Source organism: Camelus dromedarius, chromosome 4 (genome assembly GCF_036321535.1).
Source record: "Camelus dromedarius isolate mCamDro1 chromosome 4, mCamDro1.pat, whole genome shotgun sequence".
Classification (NCBI taxonomy): Eukaryota; Metazoa; Chordata; class Mammalia; order Artiodactyla; family Camelidae; genus Camelus; species Camelus dromedarius.
Window position 1 is genome coordinate 20,020,527 of NC_087439.1, and position 20,976 is coordinate 20,041,502.

Consider the following 20,976-nt stretch of genomic DNA (forward strand, 5'->3'; position numbering starts at 1 on the left):
CTGTCAAAAAAACCACCTGGAACTACTGTAGTAATTGTCCTTATTATTTGTTAACTCTAGGCATTTGTTAGTTATATGCTTCTCTCACTTTTACTTTTTGGGGAAGATTGAGGGACCCTTTTTAGCTTTAGCGTCTATTGCTCCTCAAAATCCTGTGTTCGGTCAGCAATGGACAGCCTAAGTAAATTTGTCTGGTTCAGAAGGATTGACGTGAGTGGCTACGTGAGGCGAGGGCCTATTCAGAAAATTCCAGCTACAGCTTCAGGCAGGGAACCCTCATCGCACAGGCAGAGAGACTCATCATCTTAACGCTTATTTTCTGTTCTTCTCTGCTGCCTTTATGTTTGGGGGGAAGGAGGAGCAGTTAGTCTCACATCCAGACACGGATAGAAATCCTTGTCCATTATACTTTATCATAATCAGTTTCTTGGAGAGGTTTATTGTACGTGAAAATTACCTGGAATCCATAGATAACAATGAAGGACACACTGTCATGATGCCAGCGGGAATGTGAGGTGGTGTGACACCGGGGTTGCTGCAGGATGTCTGTCAGTACACAGTTATCTCCTGCTTCTCTTAGCCCTGTGTCTTTGGTGACGTCTTTTTTCCCCCACTTGGGCTGCTTCTAGCCTTGGGCTGTTGCCTCTGAGAGCAGAACTAAGCCCAGGAGCAGAGAGGCAGTTGAGACCAGTTAGTGATCAAAGGTAGAAGGTGGTGGAGGCCTTTAGCAGCTGGGGCACCAACGGTCCTCAAAGAGCACAGAACACAACGCAGATATGTACCCAGTTCCTGATGCCTTGCTTCTCAGTATCAAAGGGCAGGCTGGAGTGAGTGAGCAGGAATCTCAGACAGCAGGAGGGAGAGCTGAGGCTAATGCTTAATTAAATGCTTAAACATCTCTGTAAGCGAGAACAGTATGTGCTTAATGCCCTCTGTTGACAAAGAATGGTGATTTTATATTTGGAAAGTGTAAGAATTGTAAACCACTAGGAAAACCTGATACTTTATTTAGAGTTAGACTTTGGAATTTAGAAAGATGAACTATAGGGTTTTCATCTCTTTGGCAAGCCTGGTGTCGAAAAACCCTAAATTGCCATGACATACCCTGCAGATATTAAGTGATTCCAACATTTAAAGTGTTCTTTTTTCATCTGCACAGCTCATTGTGTGACCATGCACATATTTTTCTATGCTGTAGGGTGGAGTCTGTGGGTGTGAGAAGGGCTACACAGAGATAATGAGATCAAATGGTCTCCTGGATTACTGCATGAAAGTGCCTGGCTCAGAGGATAAAAAAGCTGATGTGAAAAACCTTGCTGGGAAAAACAGGCCTGTGAATTCAAAAATACATGATATTTTTAAAGGATGGTCTCTCCAACCCCTTGATCCAGGTACGTATCAGTTGTGAGTAAGAAATGTAAATTTTCTTATGTTGGGGGGGGGGGGGCTTCGGGTTCATATTGTGGCCACTGCTCCTGGTGGAAAGAATGGAGGAAAGGAGGAAAAGAGAAGGAAGAGGTAATATGGCCTAGTTCAAGGTTTCTCAAATTTGAGTGTTGCAGAGTGTAGCATGTTATCATGGGTGGCTGAGGATAAGTCTGTCCACTCCAATCTAAGAGACACTAAGTAACCAAAATATTAATCTTTAAAGCTATTCTAACTGTAATCATCTCTGCAGAAGACTTACTATGAATTTGTATATATAATTGAAATTAAAAGCAAAAATTGGAATAGTCTCAGGAACATGCAGGTACCTAGGGAAACGTCCAGGGACTCTCTGCAGTTTGAGAAACACTAGTAAAACAGAGCATCAGTTGCAGAGGCCAACAGACCTTACTGGCATCATGGCTCAGAAAGTACCTATTCTGTGACTGACTGTAATTGATTCACTTCTCTGGAACTGTTTCCTCATCTAGAAATAAGTCTAGAGGCACCTACCGTGCAGGAGTTTCATGAGGATTAGCACAGTGTCTGGCCTGCAGGACTAAGAATCAGTGGATGTTAAGGATAAGAATGAACACTTAGTAGATGCTTTCCATGTTCCCTGTGGTTGCATGCTGGTTATGGTGCATAACTCATCTCATTACGTTCTAGCAACTTAACAAGGTGCCGTTACCCCCATGTTAGATATTAGGATTCTGAAACTGGCAGTGCAGACTAATTTGACCAAGGACAGACCACCGGTAAGTAACAGGAATGCTTGAAAGACAGGTCACTGAGGGCTTTCCATAACACTGGCCTCTACTTCCCACACCGTGAAGTGGTCAGAAAATGAAAGTAAAACTGTGCCTACCAACATACCTCTTCTAGAAAACAAAATGCTGTGAATGACTAAGCAAAACAGCATACCTGGTAAAGGGATCATGGAGAGGGAAGGGACAGACAAAGCTTAGGCAGCTGCCCTGGGAACGCTCCCCCAGATGCTAGGCCTTTGCCATGCCAAAGTGCATTGATGCCACGCTTAGATGAAGCAAAACCAGAGCCCAGGCACAAAGGACTCTCAATGTCTCAGCCAACTTTTAAGGATGACCACAATATTTTGCTCAAGTTTTGATTCCCGTATGTCTGGGCATACCATTAGATATTCAGAAATATCTTACTAACTTTGTGACATTTAGTGACATTTCCCTAATTTATAGCAATAGACTTAGATTTGTGAGACGCATGCAGACCCTATTTCAGGAAGAGAATTAGGGTTAGGTTCCAGGGAAATGAGTTTTTAAATTCACAACTGAGGTCCTTAACCTTTTGGAGATCTAGCTAAAGCATTAAAATCATGTGTGTGTGTATACATGCATATACACATATATATGTTACTGTGTATGTATGTAAACAAATAAAAACTCTCTGCCAGACCAAATACGTATTTTATAACTTTCATTAGGTTCTCATGATGAGATTGTAAATTGGAGCAACCTCTCAGGAGGACTAATTAGGCAAACTCTATCATACCTTTTGACCTCAAATTTTTCTAGGAATTCATCAAAATATACACACATATACAAAAAGAATTATGTAAATGATATTCATTATATGAGTATTATATAGCTAATGAATGGAGACAAACTAAATGTCTAAGTAGAAAAACAAAAATATACAACTGTGCAGTGTGTCTTCATAGAGTTATTAAAAAGCATGAGATAGACCTGCCATTATGACCTAACATGGAAATAGTTCCAGTATATTAAGTGGAAAAAAGTACCAAAGTGAATGATATGTACCATTTGTGCCTTTTTAAAAAGTGCATGTATTATGTAAGTAGTCGGGTGCTTGCACAGGCAGAGAAAACTGAGATGATTCACGGGCAACAGTGGTAGCACCTGCGTAGGGAGCTCAGAGTGGCAGGAAGACTGATTTTTTTTTTTTCACTACATATATTTTTTAATAGTTTGTACTTTGATCCTACCCATAATGGTGTTATAAAAAGCTGCATTAATTCTTTCAGTAACATGGTTTAAAGGTCATGGACCACATACTTCTGCACTAGAGATTTAAAAGCACTGGATCTTCTAGTACTTTATGTAGTTCTACGAGGTTTAGAGGTAATAAGATGAAAGGTGCATTCTCACTCAGGGAAGACTTTTTTTTTACACTGGCAATTAAAAAAAAAAGTCAAAATAGGGGATTTCATCATTAGTGTTTCAAAGAGATCAGAATCAAAGCTTTGTTCAAAGTTTTATGACAGTAGAAAAAATACCATTACTACCTTGAAACCTCATTCTAAAACCTGACTGAGGCTCGAAAGTGTCTTGTAAGCAAAACTGTAATAGGTAGTTACAATATAATTGAAAGTAATTGTGATTTTATTCCAAACAAGTGCTGTTTATAATAGATTTTTATTGTTTTTCATCCCATGGAAGCCTTTTAGAATAAGATGCTGATCTGTGGGGGGGGGAGTTATTTTGGACCCACGGTTAATTATATTCATGTAAGCATAATGAATTCTGTGTGTGTATATCTTTCAGAAAGGAACATAGTTCCTTTGGGGTTTTAAGGTACTGCTACTGTCGGTCTAATTCTAAGTTTAAGTGAACTGGATGCTCACATAAAACAGCACAAAAACCACTTGATTTCCAGACACAACTCAAATACATACAGTAAGGTACCTCACATAGTCAAAATCACAAAATAGATCAGACTATTTGGTTCTATTTCTCTTAACTCCAGCAGATATCAAATCCAAAATAATACATACCTGCACCCCTGCAGACATATATATGTAATAAAGTATTGCCAAGTAGAAGAGTGCATACAAATGAAGATAAATTGAAAGTATTCTGCCAGCTGTTAGACTCTTTGGTGTTCTGGAACACTTGAAGGACTGTCTCATATTTTATATGTTCATCTTGTGCCAGTCTCAGAGTTCAGAGGAGAAAGAAAGCTTTTCTAGGCTAAACTTGTTGCTTTCTATTTTAAACAGATGGCCGAGTGAAAATTTGGGTTTATGGTGCTTCAGGTGGTGGTTTTCTCATCATGATATTCCTAGTATTTACTTCCTACCTTGTTTGGTAAGTACTAACTAGTAAAAGTTTATATTCCACATTTTTATGGGTGGCATATTATACTAAAAGAAAAAAACTATGTCAAGATCATTGATCATATAGAACAGGACCCTCAAACCTACAAATGATCACCAACAGTAGAATTGCTGAACTGGGAGATTAATTGTCCTTGTTTGAAATATTATCATTTTATTGTTTTCAAATATCAGAAAGTATAAGAGAAAAATCATTATTCAGGGCTTTCCCATTTTAGAATTTGGATTTAGATCACTACTTCTTAGCTTTGACAGCATATGGGCACTTCCAGGGGACTGATACCGGGGTCCTAGCCCCAGAGATTCTGATTGAATTAGTCTTGCATGTGGTCAGGTTGCCTGGATGTTTAAACGTGTCCCAGGAAATTCTAATGTGCAGGCTGAGAACCATTACTCTAGCTAATTCTAGTTCTTAAATTTTCTTCTCAAACTGACCTGTTTTGACCAGTTATATTAAATTGAGCAGTTGGTTCAACCAACCTGTTAGTACATTTTGAATCGTAGAGCCAGGTGTTTATCTACGTTGACCAGCATGAGAGAAAATTTAATTGTCCATTCCAGGAACCCCATTTTGTAAGAGAGTTTGTTATTCTTGGAAAATGATGATTAGTTTACTATATAGAATATATTTTATTTGATGAGTTGCTCTTGAAACCAGACAGACGTAAATACATTTGAATGTCTTCAAAGTGTGTTGAGAATATTTTATTAGATGCCCAAGAAGAATTTTCAAAGGATTTTTTTATTAATTTTCATGAGATCAAAGTGTTACTTTGCTTTTTTCTCTAAATTGAGATTTATATTCATCACATGTGTCTCAAACTATTTCCTTGAGAATTTTTAACCCAAGTTTTAATCTTAATTCAAATCCAGTCTTTGTATGTTTCGCTTATGTTTCCAAGGTTACACAGGGTTTTAAATCTTTGCCCTTGGTCAGTGAAAGTGAAGAAATTGAGGTGACTAAATTTTTCTGCCACCCATAGTGATAGAAATTGAATTTCTAGAAGTTAGATTCCTATCCAGCTCATGTTTGCATGGTGGTGTAGTAAAAAGTAACCCTTCAGTTAACCATTTACCCTGTAAGCAAGTGATTTGAGCACTTATGTTTGAATTGGTATTGTCTAGGTCCTGTCTTAATGAACAAATATGAGGTTGAAAGCTTTATATCAGGTTGAGAGTGATAGGAAGCATTCACTACTAGGAAAAGAGGAAAAGGTCTTAAATTGCAACAAAGAACAGAAAGGTTTGACAAATGAGAAACTGCTCTCAAAGCAATGGCCCATACAGCGTAAGATCATCAGCTAGTCTATCAGTCTGTAAAAGCTTGGATGTGTTCTACTTAATGGCCACATGCCCAGGTCCACATGCTATGGTTCCTTCTTCCCTCAGATATTTAAAAGATTAACAATTAAAATTTAACTACAGTAGTAAATTTTGCCTTTTTACATTTCTGCACTCCCCCAACTTAAAATTGTGTTAACCTTGATCCATTTCTTCAAAAATAAATAGTTACTGATGCCCTTTCTGTATGACACTAGGCTCCGGGGATTAATTAGGCAGGTCACTGAATTCTGGTGACAAACATAATTTCCTAGAGAATATTTAATATGAAAGATCAATGGAATCATCCCGTACTTTTTAGTGACCAAATTATATAAATATTTATGAACAGTATTTCTCTCTTTTTTTCATTCTCAGTGCCCAGCCTTTATAATCCTCCTCTGCAAGCAGCACAGTAGCTCCCTACTTGGATTCTTTACAAGTGCTCCCTTCAGCTCTCAGTAGCCAGATTAGACTTCCTAAAACTTAGCCGGTGATCAGCCCCTTTCCTACTCAGACACCAGGGGCGGCTTCCCATTGACAGCAAAATGGAAGTCTGGTTGTGGCTGCCTCGCCTGTCAACCTGAGTCTTCCACTGTTTCCCTATGCCCTGGCGTTTGTATAGGCCCAGGTATATTTAAACCCTCATTTTATCACTGAAGGTAACATTTTTTATTTTTTTTCCTTAATCAACTTTTTTTTGATGAAATAGTAAATTTTCTACTCTAGTAGTTAGCCAATGTGCTTATGCATTCCCATCAGTAATCCTATATTATTTCCATAATAATTCATTGTATTCATTATAACACGACCATGATAAAATACTCATTTTTCTCTAGCTGCTTATTCTGTAACAAAGTTCACATCTGTCCTTTCATATTGGTCACTTTGTCATTGCTTTAGTCTCCCTTCTCACCATCAAATTCAGTTTTTCAAGGCTACCATCTTTATGTCCATCCAAGTTTCTGAGGTTTTGACCCAAGACTCATCAACATATATTAAGGATTTCCATTTAAAAAAAACTTTGTATTATAAAGGTAGCTCCTCATATTACAAAGAGATTTATAGGAATTGAATATAAAGCTATAACCTCTTTCGGAAGGATGCTGTTTCAGGACCTTACGTTACCTTAAGTTAGGGTGGTATCTTCTTTCACAAGAAGGTTTCTGCTTCCTATCCCATTCTTCTAGAGTTAATTTTTCATCAGCTATTGGCATTTTACCAGTTCTGCCCAGTAAAACTCAAGCGCAACATTTTCCTAATCAAACCGTCTAGAATAACTTGTTCATGCCTCCTTCTCTGTGGCATTTACTCCACGCTCGTACTACGGTACCACTACGTGCTCCTCCTCTACCAAACCCCAAGGACTTGGTCGGAGGGGGAGGAGGTATAGTGACTATATCGTATTGATTTCTAGAATGTAAGTTTCACAAATATTTATGGAACAAATAAATAAGTGAATGAATAAATGAGTGAATAAGTTAAAAAATCATTTAGTACCCATGAATTTTAGAGATAAAGGTCAGCAAAAAAATCTAACATTCCGACGTCAAACAAAGTGCTTTACGTAGACTGCCTTATTTAATCTTCACAATAATCCAAAGAGTGTTGCTATTTAAAGAGGGAGTAAGTGATCCTCAGCGAAGTTTAATAACACATAAGGACACATGAGCCTAGGACAGCCAACTCTCCAGGTTTGCCTTAACCCCAGAGTGTATACTCTTGCCACAAGACTTCCAGTCTCCATGGTGTCTTTCCCTGGAGTAATCCTAAAAACTCTGTAGACTCTATGCAGTGTCTACACCTTTCACATTTTTAGGGGCTACTTATTTCCTCAGTAAAGTAAGCTACAGCCCTGGGAACAGATCTATTGATATCAAAACACATACCATTTACTGTTACAAATGAGCCTCCTAAATTTTAGAATCCAAGTATACAGTTTCACTGCATCTACTTCTATTAAACAGCTTGCAGAAGACTTACTTAGAGGATGACAGTTTTGGAGGTTTTATATTTTCTCCCCCGAATAAAAAGCTTAAGAGAGCTGCTATATATAATATGCCACGTTTTAGGCGTAGACTTTAGATGAAAGCAATTTATAATAAAACTAGGAAATGCTTTTGAGAAAATATAGAAAAATCATCTTCTCAAGGACTGCTTCATTCAGATACAACCCTTTGTACATCTGCCATTAGTGTTTGGAGTTTTTGAAATATTACTGATGCCCCAGCTTCCCTGGTAATAAAGATCCATGAGGCAATTTAGCGAGGACAACCGCTGGGTGAGCTTGCGGTTAATTTAGACGTAGTGCCTGGGAGTTACTCCCAATGACTGCATCTATTCTACCCTGCTCAGCACAACTCAGCAAAAGGGCTCTCCTGCCTAAGTTTGAAAGTGGTGCTACCCGTTCCAGAGGCTCAGCCCTCGTGAGTGCTGCCTGTTCATGTCATCTGGCTTAGGGATGGGTCCCTGTGGCTTGAATTCGAGGATGCAGAGAAGTGCCAGCAGCTTGCCTGCCAGTTCATAACAATCTCACCTTTCTGGCTTAATGGGCGGTATCTTCTGCTAAAATTCAAATGCTCGCGGAAGTGGTAACTTTAAAATGTGTCACCCAATCTCTTACAGCCAGGGTTGCATAATGGTTTTCCCCCTTGTGCCAACTCTCACAGTGGTGGTGGCTGTCAGGGCTGCTCCATTAGGCAGAGTTACGAGACTAATCCTCGGCTCAGCGGGAAGGAACAGTGTGCTGGCTGGAGAGTCCGCCCTGGGTGCGAGATGACCGGTGGTGGCAGCAGCCCACGTGCCAGGCATTTCTAGGTCCTATTTAATGGCCGCTCCTCCCCTGATACCAAAGTGGAAGAGAAAACCTGACTTAAAAACTTCTGAGTGAATTTCCTAATGACCACCAGTAAGGGAGAAAGAAGCAAGGCCCTCTCCAGACAAGTCTCCTATTTGCCAAAACCACAGCTTCCCAGCAAAAGTGCCGCCTGGCTCAGTGGGTGCCAACATTTGAGTACTTTAAAACTCTCTAAAAGTTCTCAGATCTCATGCATTTCTAGTTGTGAGCTTAGTCAGCTGAGAGCTCACGTAAGATGAAGATTCATAATGACATGAGGCCTTCATCACAACCATCCCTAACACACCCCACGGTCCAGAAAAATCCAAGGCCTACATATCAGGAAGCCCCTCTTCCCCCACTCCAGAACACAATATTCATAATTCCATACTTGGAAACTGATATAAAAATCTGTATATTTGAGCAGAATTTTCCAGTCCCAGCTCCCGGAGTCTGGCCAAGGTTAGCTGTCTCCTAGGCAATACTACTGTCTCTTTATAAAGATCCAGCCATCTCTGTCCCTCCTCCCCACGTGCCAGGACCCAGCTTTCCATTTCTCTGCCAAATAGCCCTTAGCAATTGCCAGAAACTCTGGAAGCACCTCCATTTCTTGCCCCTCTCTTCTCTTCCCCTAAAGCAGCAGGAGACACGGGAAGAGGAACTGCCATTCCAGATGCACTCCCTCTTATCCTTTTGGACATTAAGGCAACCCTGTCATCACCACTGCCACCAGAGTGGATACACACTGCGACGTCCAAGTTGTCCTGTACTCTCACTTGTGTGACTTCTTAATCCCTTTAAATGCTGCAGATGAGTGCTCAGGTCCCAAGCTGGGTCCATTCTAGAGCCTGGGCCCGGGTCTAAAGCTACAGGAATACACATATATATTAACATAAGCAAAGTCGAAATGAACGTTAATCAGATAATTATGCAATAGCTACTCTTTTGAAAAGCAGAACAGACCCAGGAAGCAGGAAATCATAGATCGAGGCCCTGCAGAGGGTTCTAAAGCATGTCTCTGCCTCTCCTCTGGTGGGAGGGTGTTGGCCTGTGGCCCGTGCCCAGCACTCAGCAAGTCATCCACTGAGCACCCACTGCCTGCCAGGTACCGGGATCAGGGAACTGATAGGCTGTGTGCTTCTCTTTAGTAGGTTTTTAAAAATCATTTGAAATGTATCTCTTTAGCATCTATACTTTGCTTCCAACATCAAAACAAAGAAAAAAGTTTTTCCTCTTGAATTAGAACTTGAGTATTTTAAACCAGGAGAGTCTCCCCACAACTGTTTTATCAAACATCTTTTGTGTTTTGTGAATTTTACCACCATAAAGACTTCTCCATGTTAACCATTAAGTGAAAGAAGCCAGACACAAAAGGGCACACATATAGTATGATTCCACCTCTATGAAATACCCGGACTAGGCCAGTCTACAGAGGCAGAAAGCTGATACGTGGTCGCCAAGGATGGGGCAGGGAATGGGGGAGACTGCTTAGTGGGTACAGAGCTTCCCTTTGGGGTTACGGGTATCCTACGTTGTGAGCGTTCAAACTGCCACTCAATTGTACACATTAAGATGTTTGTTTTTAATTTATACTCATTGTATAAAAATTTATACGTACAGACAAAAAAGTTGTTTCTACCACGTGCCTAATTACTGGCATGTGTATGAGAGGCACTGAAGGGTTCCAAGCATTTGTCCTGTGTGTTTTAGATGCACTTTGTCCCGGCTCTGCCCCTCACTCAGTGACTTGAGGGAAGGTCAGTGATCTCTCTAGTCCTTCTCTGTCAAGTATCAGTAATCCTTATGCCTCCCACTCATTGCTGTTCTGAGGTTACCGAGATATTTGATGGAAAATGCTCAGCACAGGGCTGGGCACTTTGTACACATCCAATTAATCTGGACTCAGAAGGCGTGCCAAAACCAAGGCACCAAGGAGGGAAGGGAGCCGGTACCGTGGGAGGTGGGGTGGTGTGTGGCAGAATTCGAGCTATAAATACTCACAGATTGAGATTCACCCGTACTAAGCATCAAAGAGCATAATGCAGCATGTTTTGCCCTTGGGCATCCCTGTGTGGCTGGGGAATGTTACTCAACTTCAGCTCCTCTCTCTGAGAAGGAATAGCAGTCCTCCCGGACCTGGCAAAGTTGTCAGCTTCAAGGAGGACAGAGACCAAGGGAGAAAGGCTTTGGCTGGTGCAGAATCAGTGAAATTTTCCTGACAGACTCTGGTGACTTGGCAGCTACATGTCAGGTTTCAGACCAGAGTAGAAGCATGTTTACTTAAAAACAAGCCCAGAGGAAGGCACAGGAGTCTGGCTTTTCCAGCTACTTAACGATGTTAAACATCTGTGCTATGGAGGTCAAAGTAGCTTAGGAATTAGAGAACAGTACATGTTCACATGACTGCAAATAAAGGAAAGTAGCCCTTTACCAAGTTCATTGTTCCCACTAAACAATTTTTAAGATTTTTTTGGGGGGAAAAAAAAGCTTCTGTTCTAAGGGTTAAAATATACAAGCATTCCAAAAGGGAACCCACCCGTCCGGAGAGAGGAACCTCTTGTCTAACCACTTGAATGTCTGTACCTCACAGCTGTCTTTGGCAGATGAAACAGAGCTCTGTGAACTTTATCTCAGGAATTCTTTTCCTTTTACAGCAAGAAGCCAAAACCACATCAAAGCACACCTCCCCAGCAGAAGCCTCTGACCTTAGCCTACGACGGAGACTTAGACATGTAACCTGAAAAAGAAACCCAAATGTAGACATCGACTGCCTTAACCGCTTTCTCTTTTGTAGCTCAGACTTCTCAGTTTTTTGAGGAATCTCGTGATGTGATATATCGGGCAGAATACAAATACTGCAAAAGTAATATTGCCTCAACTTCGTTTGGACGTGGAGTCAAGGATTAACAGGTCTGCCATTTTGCTTTCAAGTTGTTTGTGGGTGTGAGTGTTTAATTTTTTGATTTTCCCAAGGGACCTGAAACCCCTTCTCTTCCTGTTTGGAAACGGGAGGAAGAAAACGGGATGGAATTCCCACAGACTTGAGTGAACTTTATCCTCAGCCACATGATGACAATCCGGAGGAGAGTCCAATCAAGGCGTTTACTGTAAATGACGAGTCCCACAGCGCATCGTTACGCACTATATTAGTGCAGATCTCTTCTCATCCTTCAGCACTGAGTTTTCTAGAGTTTACATTGGTTCAAAGACTGTCAGATTGGGATGGCCTATTTTCATGAACACAGAGAGAATAGGTTACCATTTCAGAAATGTTCTGAGTTTTTACCTTTAAATAGTATATTTTGTTTGTAGCCAGGGACATGATGGCACTTCATGGGTTGCATCTATTGAAAACAAACGGAATGTGTGTAATTTCTGGACCTGATGAAAGCTAGGTGGTTTTGGATGAAATGTGTATTGAATGTCAGGGTGTACAAATGAAACAGTTGGTTCTGTTGGAGAATGAGGTGAATTATTTAATTACTAAAACTGTATTTTAACAAAAACTTAGCCGTGTAGATACAGCATTAACCACCCACACTTGCAATTCAGTTTAATGATGACAAACCCTGCTTTTGTAATTTCAATTTTCTTATCTGAATATTTATAAATCCTTTTTTTGAATTTAATTATCTGACCTCATTTAATAGACATCAAACACCGATCCTGTTTATAGCCGGTCTTGCTTTTATAAAGGTTTCAATAATACCGAAGACAACACATTCAAAAGCTGAAACCATTTTATGAGGATACGTGTTTGTAATCATAGATGTTGACAAGTAAGAAGGCGCCATCTTGTGGTTTTGACTTGTATTTATAACAAATAAAGTGCTCAAGAGACTGAGATGTTCACTGTTGTAGATTCATTCATTTCAGAAGAGCCCATGCTTTGACAAAAACAGCTTTAGTAATATAGCTTCCCCGTGTCACTGTGTTAGAGGGTGACAGCTGAAATCACTGACAGAGGAAAGGAATCTTACCCCACGTTCTCAACACTATTGGTTACACTATGAAATGGAGCCAAGCACAATTACGCGGAGTAGCTTTTAAGGAATATCTGCAGCTTAGTACGTATCAGAACAAACCTCTGTGGTAAGGCAGACGCCGGTACGTAAATGAACTAAGCCTGAGCAGATGGAAATGTTAGAAACACGATACCATGAGCAAAGTAGAGGATCTTTTTATTTATACTATGACTTCTGTTAACCACATGAACACTGACTAACTGATTTTAGTCCGTGGCACCGTGGTTTTATATGAAAGAAGAGCTATGTCAATGCCGTGGCTGAGGAAACAAGTCCTAGAGTTGTCCTGTTCTTAGTTCTCGTCAGCTGACGCTTCAGTTGTCCTCACGGTAGGTCAAATCCTAGCTGTGCCCTTTCTGCCTGTGTGATCTGAGGTGAGGATTATCGTTATCTCGGCCTCAGTTGTAGGACCCGCAAAATGAAGACAATGAAGTCATTTTCCTTGTAAGCTAGACACTTATCAGTCAATGTAAAATGGGGTTCTGGTTCAAGATGGCAACGTAGGAGTATCCTGAATTCACCTCCTCCCACAAATGTGCCAAATCTCCCTACAGGCAGGGCCTCCGAGAGAAACCCCAGAACTAGCTGAGTGACTCCTGCACATCAGGCAAACAGGAAAAAAAAGAACAAACATCAAAATGGGTCAGAGAGGCTGAGACATCATCCTTCCACAAGCCACACCGCTGGTGCAGTGGCACCAGGAGACACTTAGACCCCCAGCTTCTCCCTGAGAAGTACAAGGCTTGAAGCCCACATTGGCACCCCAACTTCTGACACCTCTACCTGAAAGACAGGCCTTCAAAACATCCTACTTAGAAAGCCAGCAGGGCTTCTGACCACAAGGCCATAACAAACTAAGAATGTTATAAAAGAGCTTGCATGGACTCATTGTGGCCACCTCACAGGGCCCAGCAGAGAGACACTCTACTGAAAAGTGTCCAGAATTTTTGTGAAAGAGGCTTATTTGCATATCTTAAGAGCTTTGACCTGTAGGGCAGGCCTCTGATTTAATACTCATCTGGGGGCTAACTGAAATACTCGCCAAAGGCCATGGAGGCTGGTGGGTGCCATCTTTCTGCTCTCCGCTCTTTCTTACCCCAGGTCTCAGCTTGTTCACATATTTGGTGCCCTGGTTTTCACGCTGCCACCCAGGCATCTGGCTGACCATCTGACTCTGATAGCCAGTGGGGCTTACATTAGCAGCTCCCACACGACTATAACACAAGTGTTTCTTAACCAGCTTCCCTGCCCCCCCCCCCCACTAACGCACGGTGCAGAGACAGAGACAGAGACAGAAATGCCCACCCAGTCATTCCATGAAAGAGGCCTATTAACTTATCTTTATAGCTGTCATCTGAGAGGCAGGCACAATTTTAGGAGCTAACGGCAATCCTCTCTGGAGACCAGGGAGGCTGGCAGGTGCTATCTTTGGGTTCTCCCTCTCGTCTTCCCCAGGTCACTGGTATCTCCAAGAAGGTGCTTGTACACATGTCTGGCACCCCACCCTTTGTGGCTGCTGCCCAGAGGACACATCCCTTGACAGTCTGGTTCTGGCAGCCTGTACGGCTTGTGTCCATAGGTTTGACAGTATGGTAGCAAACAAAGAAACAGTTCTTAACTATCTTTCACCCCAGGGCTAAGCTCTCAGGGAAGAGACAGAAATGTCCACCTCCCAATCTTCCTGAAGGAGGTATTTTGCGTACTTTGAAAGCTGCTACATGGGAATCCAGTATCCATTCAGCCTGAATCTAGGTGCTGACTGAGATCCTCCCTTTTGGGACACAGACAGGTCTTGACACACCCTTAACTACTAACAGCCACTATGAACAAAGTAGGCTACTTGGACAATCACAAAGTTTTGAGAGACAGCCAAGGGCTAAGGCAGGGTTGAATGAAAAGTTCCATCTACACAAAACCACTTTTTCAAGACTAGGAGAGATGGCTGTTTTATCTGTGGCATAGAAACCAACAGAGAATGTCAAGGAAAATGAACAGAGGAATGTGTTCCAAATGAAAGAACAAGATAAACCCTCAGAAAAAGACCTTGGTGAAATGAGGATAATACTTCACCTGATAGAGTTCAAAATAATCACCATAAAGATGCTTATCAAGGTCAAGAGAGCAATGCAGTGACGAACTGAGTTTCACCAAGAGACAGAAAACATAAACGGAAGTCGCAGAGCTGATGAATACAATAACTGACCTGCAAAACAGACCAGAAGAGTTCAGCAGTGGGCTAGACGAAGTGGAAGGACAGATCAGCAAACCTGAAGACAAGGCGGAGAAATCCATTCACTCACAGCAGCAAAAAGAAAAATAATGAGTGAAGACGGCTTAAGGGACTTATGGGAGAAAATCAAGTGGAGTAGCCCTAAAGAAAGCAGAGCGCAAAGGGCAGAAAACGCCTTTAAAGAAATAACTGAAAACTTCCCCAACCTGGGGAAGGTAACAGATACGCCAGTCCACAAAGCCCAGAGAGTTCCAAATATGATGAACACAAAGAAACTCAAACAAGGACACATTATAATTAGACTGTCAAAAGTTAAAGACAAGGAAGACTCTTAAAAGCAACAAGAGAAAAACAACTTGTTTCATACAGGAACCCTGTAAGACTATCAGCAATTTTCAGCAGAAACTTTGCAGGCCAAAAGGGTATGACACGACACATTCAAAGTACTGAAAGAAGAAAAATGCTAAGAAAGAATATCTGAAAGAATTCATCACCACTAGACTGGCATATAGGAAATGTTAAGAATTTTTTTAAGCTGAAACAAAAGGACACTAATTAGTAACATAAATTTATGCAAGTATAAATCTTACTGGTAGAAGCAAATATTGTAAAAGTCAGAATAATCTAACGTGGTAAAGTGGGGGGTTAATCACTTATATAGTCAGTATGAACTCTAAAAGATAAGAGTAGTAAATAACTATAACTACAATCATCTGTTAATGGTACACAAGATAAAAAGAAGGTAAACTGTGACATCAAAAACATAACATGTGGGAGGGGGAGTAACTATGTAGAGCTCCAGAATTCAAACTGATATTCCCACTTAAAATTTTGTTATAAATATAACTTATTATATGTAAGCCTCATGGTAATCACAAAGCAAAAACCAACAGTAGATATACAAAAGGCAAAGAGAAAGTAATTTAAGCATACCATTAGAGAAATCATCCAATCACAAAAGAAGAAAGAACAGAGGGAATAAATGAGTTAGAAAACAGCCAGAAAACAATTAACAAAATGGCAGTAAGTCTGTACTTATCAATAATTATGTTAACTGTAAATGGACTAAATTCTCCAGACAAAAGACAGAATGGCTAAGTGGATAAAAATAAAAACTGTCTATATGCTGCCTGTAAGAGACTCACTTCAAATATAAGGACACACACAGTCTAAAAGTGAAAAGATGGAAAAGATACTGCATCGAAATGGAAACCTCTCAGAAGACAGCTATAAAGATAAGCTAATAGGCCTCTTTCATGGAATGACTGGGTAGGCATTTCTGTCTCTGTCTCTGCACTGTGCCTTTTAGTGATGGGGGGCAGGGAAGCTAGTTAAGAAACACTTGGGTTACAGTCGTGTGGGCGCTGCTAACGTAAGCCCCACTGGCTACCAGAGCCAGATGGTCAGGATGTCCAGAAGCCTGGGTGGCAGTATGAAAACCAGGGCACCAAATATGTGAACAAGCTCCTTTCCATGAGATGCTGGAGACGTGGGGTTAGAAAGAGCAGAGAGCACAAAGATGGAGGTTTGGAATAGCTATACTTACATCAGACAAAATATACTTTAAGCAAAAACTCTAATATAAGACAAAGAAGGCCATTATATAATAATAAAAGTATCAAATCAACAAGATGGTATAACATTTGTAAATGCTTACACACCCAAATAAATAAAGCAAATATTAACAGATACAAAGCAAGAAATAGACAGCAGTACAATAATAGGGAACTTTAATACCCCACTAACATCAATAGATAAGGTCCTCTAGATAGAGTATCAGCACAGAAACATCAGCCTTATATGACACATTAGGCCAGATGAACGTCACAGACCAAGGGCATTCCATCCAAAAGAAAACAGAATATACCTTTTTCTCAAACACACATGGAACATTCTCCAGGATGTATCAGATGCTAGGCCATAAAATAAGTCTAAATTTAAGAAGACTGAAATCTTATCAGGAGTCTTTTCAAACACAACAGTAGAACGAAATTATAAGAAGACTGGAAAAATCAAAAATATGTGGAAATTAAACAACATGATACTGAACACCCAAAGGGTCAAAGAAAAAATTAAAAGAAATCAAAAAATATCTTGAGGTAAATGAAAGTAGAAATACAACATCAAACTTACAGGATCCCAACTTATGGGCTTCAGCAAAAGCAGTTCTAAGAGGGGAGTTCATAGCAATAAACACATTAATAAACAAGAAAGATATCATACAACCTAACTTTACAGCTCAAGGAAATAGAGGAACAAATAAACCTCCAAGTTTGTATAAGGAAGGAAATAAAGATTAGAATGGAAATAAATGAGATAGAGACTAAAAAGATAATAGTTAACATCAATGAAAATAAGAGCTGTGTTTTTGAGAAGATAAAATAGACCAACCTTTAGCTATACTCAGCAAGGACAAATAAAGATAGGACTCTAATAAATAAATCAGAAATGAAAGGAAAGATGTTACAGCTGATATCATAGAAATACAAAGGATCATAAAGAGACTACTACAAACAGGTATATGCAAACAAGTCAAAAAACCTAGAAAAAATGGATAAATTCTTAGAAATGTACAATCTACCAAGACTGAATTATAACGATTGTAAAGAAATAGAAAAACCTTAACACACCAATTACTAGTAAGGAGATTGGTTCAGTAATCAAAAACTTCCCACAAATTAAAGTCCAGATGGCTTCACTGGTGAATTCTTAGCAAATATGTAAGGAACTAATTCCAATCCTCAAAGTCTCCCGAAAAATAGAAAAGGAGGGGAAACCTCCAAATTCATTTGTCAAGGCAGCCTTACCTTTGTACCAAACCAAGAACACTATAAGAAAGGAAAATTACAGGTAAATATTCCTGATGAACATAGATATAAAAATCCTCAACAAAATATTGGCAAACTGAATTTAAAAATACATTAAAAGGACCATACACCACTATCAAGTGGATTTATCCCAGGGATGCAAGGGTGGTTCAACATCCATAAGTCAATCAGTGCAATCACCACACTAACAAAACAAAGGATAAAAATCATATGATCATCTCAAAAGAAGCAGAAAAAGCATTTAGCAGATTTCAACATTCATTTATGACTGGAAAAAGAAAACTCTCAAAAAACTGGATATAGAGGGATTGTACCTCAGCATGATAAGGACATATTTGAGAAGTCCACTGCTAACATCATACTTAACGTTAAAAGCTGAAAGCTTTTACTCTAAGGCCAGGAATAAGACAAGGATGTTTATGCTGGCCACTCTTATTCAATGTAGTATTGGAAGTCCTAGCCGGAGAAATTAGGCAATAAAAAGAAACAGAACGTCTCCAAATTGGAAAGGAAGAAATAGAAATGCCTATTTGTAGATGACATGATATTACATACAGAAAACCCTAAAAATAACACCAAAAACCTGTTAGAATAAACAAATTCAGCTAATTTACAGAATATAATAGTATATAAAAATCAGTTCCATTTGTATACACTAATAACACAAACTATAAGAAAGAGAAAGAGAAATTAAGAAAACAATCCCATTTGCAATTGCATAAAATAAATAAAATACCTAGGAATAGATTTAACTAAGGAGGTGAAAGGTCTTTACACTGAATAGTATAACACATTGATGAAAGAAACTGAAGGCACCAAAAATGAATGGAGAGATATTCCATGCTTATGTATTAGAAGAATTCATATTGTTAAATTCTGCATACTACCCAGGGAATCTATAGACTCAATGAAACTCCTATCAAAATTCCAATAGCATTTTCCACAGAAATAGACAGCAACCTTAAAAGGTATATGTAATTAAAAAAAAAAAAAAGACCTATAATAGCCAAAGCAATCTTTAAAAAAGTATAGAAAAGTGAGAGACATCATGCTTTCTGATTTGAACTGTATTAAAAAGCTTTAGTAATCAAAACAGTATGCTTTTGGCAAACAGACAGACACGTAGATCAATGGAGCAGAAAAGAAAGCCCAGAAATGACCCACACATATATGGTCAATTAACATATGACAAAGGAGTAAAAATTATAGAATGGGAAAAAGAATGGTCTCTTCGATTAAAAGTGCTGGGAAAACTTTGGCCACATACTAAGTATTAGATTGGACCCCTATTTAATATCATACACAAAAATTAGCTCAAAATGGATTAGGCTTGAACATAGACCTGAATCTGTAAGACTAGAAGAAAACAAAGGTGATAAGCTTTTTTTTTTAAATCGAAGTATAGTTGATTTACAATGTTGTGTTAGTTTCTGGTGTACAGCGAAGTGATTCGGTTATTTATATTTTTTTCATTATAGGTTATTATAAGCTATTGAATATAGTTCCCTGTGTTATATAGTAGGACCTTGTTGTTTATCTATTTTGTATATAATAGTTTCTATCTGCTAATCCCAAACTCCTAATTTAACCACCCTGCCCTCCACTTTCCCCTTTGGTAATCATAAATTTGTTTTCTAGGTCTGTGAGTCTGTTTCTGTTTCATAAGTAAGTGCATTTGTGTCCTTTTTTTACATTCCACATATAAATGATATCATATGATATTTGTCTTTCTCTGTCTGACTTCACTTAGTATGATCATCTCTAGGTCCATCCACATTGCTGCAAATGGCATTATTTCACTCTTTTTTATGGCTGAGTAGTATTCCATTGTGTATATATACCACAACTTCTTTATCCAATCCTCTGTCGATGGACATTTAGATTGCTTCTAAAAATGATGGTTAGATGCCACGAAGTAGGTGGCAATACCTAACCATATGTGTGTTGTCAGGCCCAAGGGTGGCCTCCAACCTTTTCTCCTTTTATACAGCACAAGGTGATAAGCTTCTTAACATCAGTCTTGGTGGTATTTTTTTAGATCTAAAAAAAGCAATGGCAAAAAAAAGCAAAAAACAAACTAAAAAGCTTCAGCACAGCAAAGGAAACCATCAACAAAATGAAAAACCAACCTCCCAAATAGGAGAAAATTTCTGTAAATCATATAACTGATAAGGAGTTAATATTCAAAATACATAAGGAACTCATACAACTGAAAAGCAAAAAACCAATTTCATTACAAAATAGGCAGAGGATCTCAGAGTTTTTTCTCCAAAGAAGTCATGCAGATAGCCAATAGGTACATGAAAACATGCTCAACATTGCTAATCATCAGGGAAATGCAATCAAAACCACAATGACATAGTATCTCACATTTGTTAGAATGGCTGTTATTTAAAAAACAAGAAATAACAAGTGTAGGCAAGGATGTGGGGAAAAAAGGGAACCCTTGTGCACTGTTAGTAGGAATGTAAATTGGTGGAGCTACTAATGGAAAACAGTATGGAAGTTCTTCAAAAAATTAAAAATAGAACTACTATATGATCCAACAATCCCATTGCTGGGTATTTATCTAAAGGAGATAAAACACTAGCTCAGAAAGAGCTGCATCCTATGTTTACTGCAGTGCTAATTACAATAACCAAGACATGGAAACCACCTAAGTGTCAATCAACAGATGAATGGATAAAGAAGATGTGATATCTATACAATGGAATAATATTCTGTCATAAAAAAGGAAATACTGCCGTTTGTGAGAGCATGGATAGACCTTGAGGGCATTGTGCTAAGTGAAGTAAGTCAGACAGAGAAGATACAAATACCATATGATCTCACTTACACATGGGATCTTTTAAAAAAAATGCATAGGAAGATTGGTGGTTATCAGAGTTGGGAAGTGGGGGTGGTGGTGGAATGGGTAAAGGTGGTCAAAACTTATAAACTTCCAATTTTAAAATAAATAATATCCTAAGGATATAATCCAGAGCATGGTGACCATAGCTAACAATACAGTATTGTATATTTAAAACTTATTAAAGAGAGTAAATCTTAAAAGTTCTTTTTACAAGAAAGTAATTTGTAACTGTATGTGACGGTTAACTAGACTTACTGTAATCATCATTTCACAATTTACACATGTAATGAATTACTATGTTGCATACCTTAAGTTAACCTAATTTTATATGTCAATTTTCTCCATGAAA

At 39.2% G+C, this 20,976-nt stretch overlaps 1 protein-coding gene and 1 pseudogene across 1 annotated transcript in view; one reads left to right on the forward strand and one right to left on the reverse strand.

Moving 5' to 3' along the window:
* THSD7B (thrombospondin type 1 domain containing 7B) overlaps positions 1 to 12,539 on the forward strand; it is a 764,170-nt gene extending 751,631 nt beyond the window's left edge. Inside the window, exons 26-28 of the mRNA XM_064484730.1 lie at positions 1,199 to 1,391; positions 4,421 to 4,508; positions 11,348 to 12,539. Of these exons, the coding sequence (XP_064340800.1) occupies positions 1,199 to 1,391; positions 4,421 to 4,508; positions 11,348 to 11,429 (363 nt within the window). The 3' untranslated portion in view covers positions 11,430 to 12,539. The remainder of the gene's footprint in view (positions 1 to 1,198; positions 1,392 to 4,420; positions 4,509 to 11,347) is intronic.
* Positions 12,540 to 19,665: 7,126 nt separating this feature from the next.
* On the reverse strand, positions 19,666 to 19,769 carry LOC116153182 (U6atac minor spliceosomal RNA; annotated as a pseudogene).
* Between the last annotated feature and the right edge of the window lie 1,207 nt (positions 19,770 to 20,976).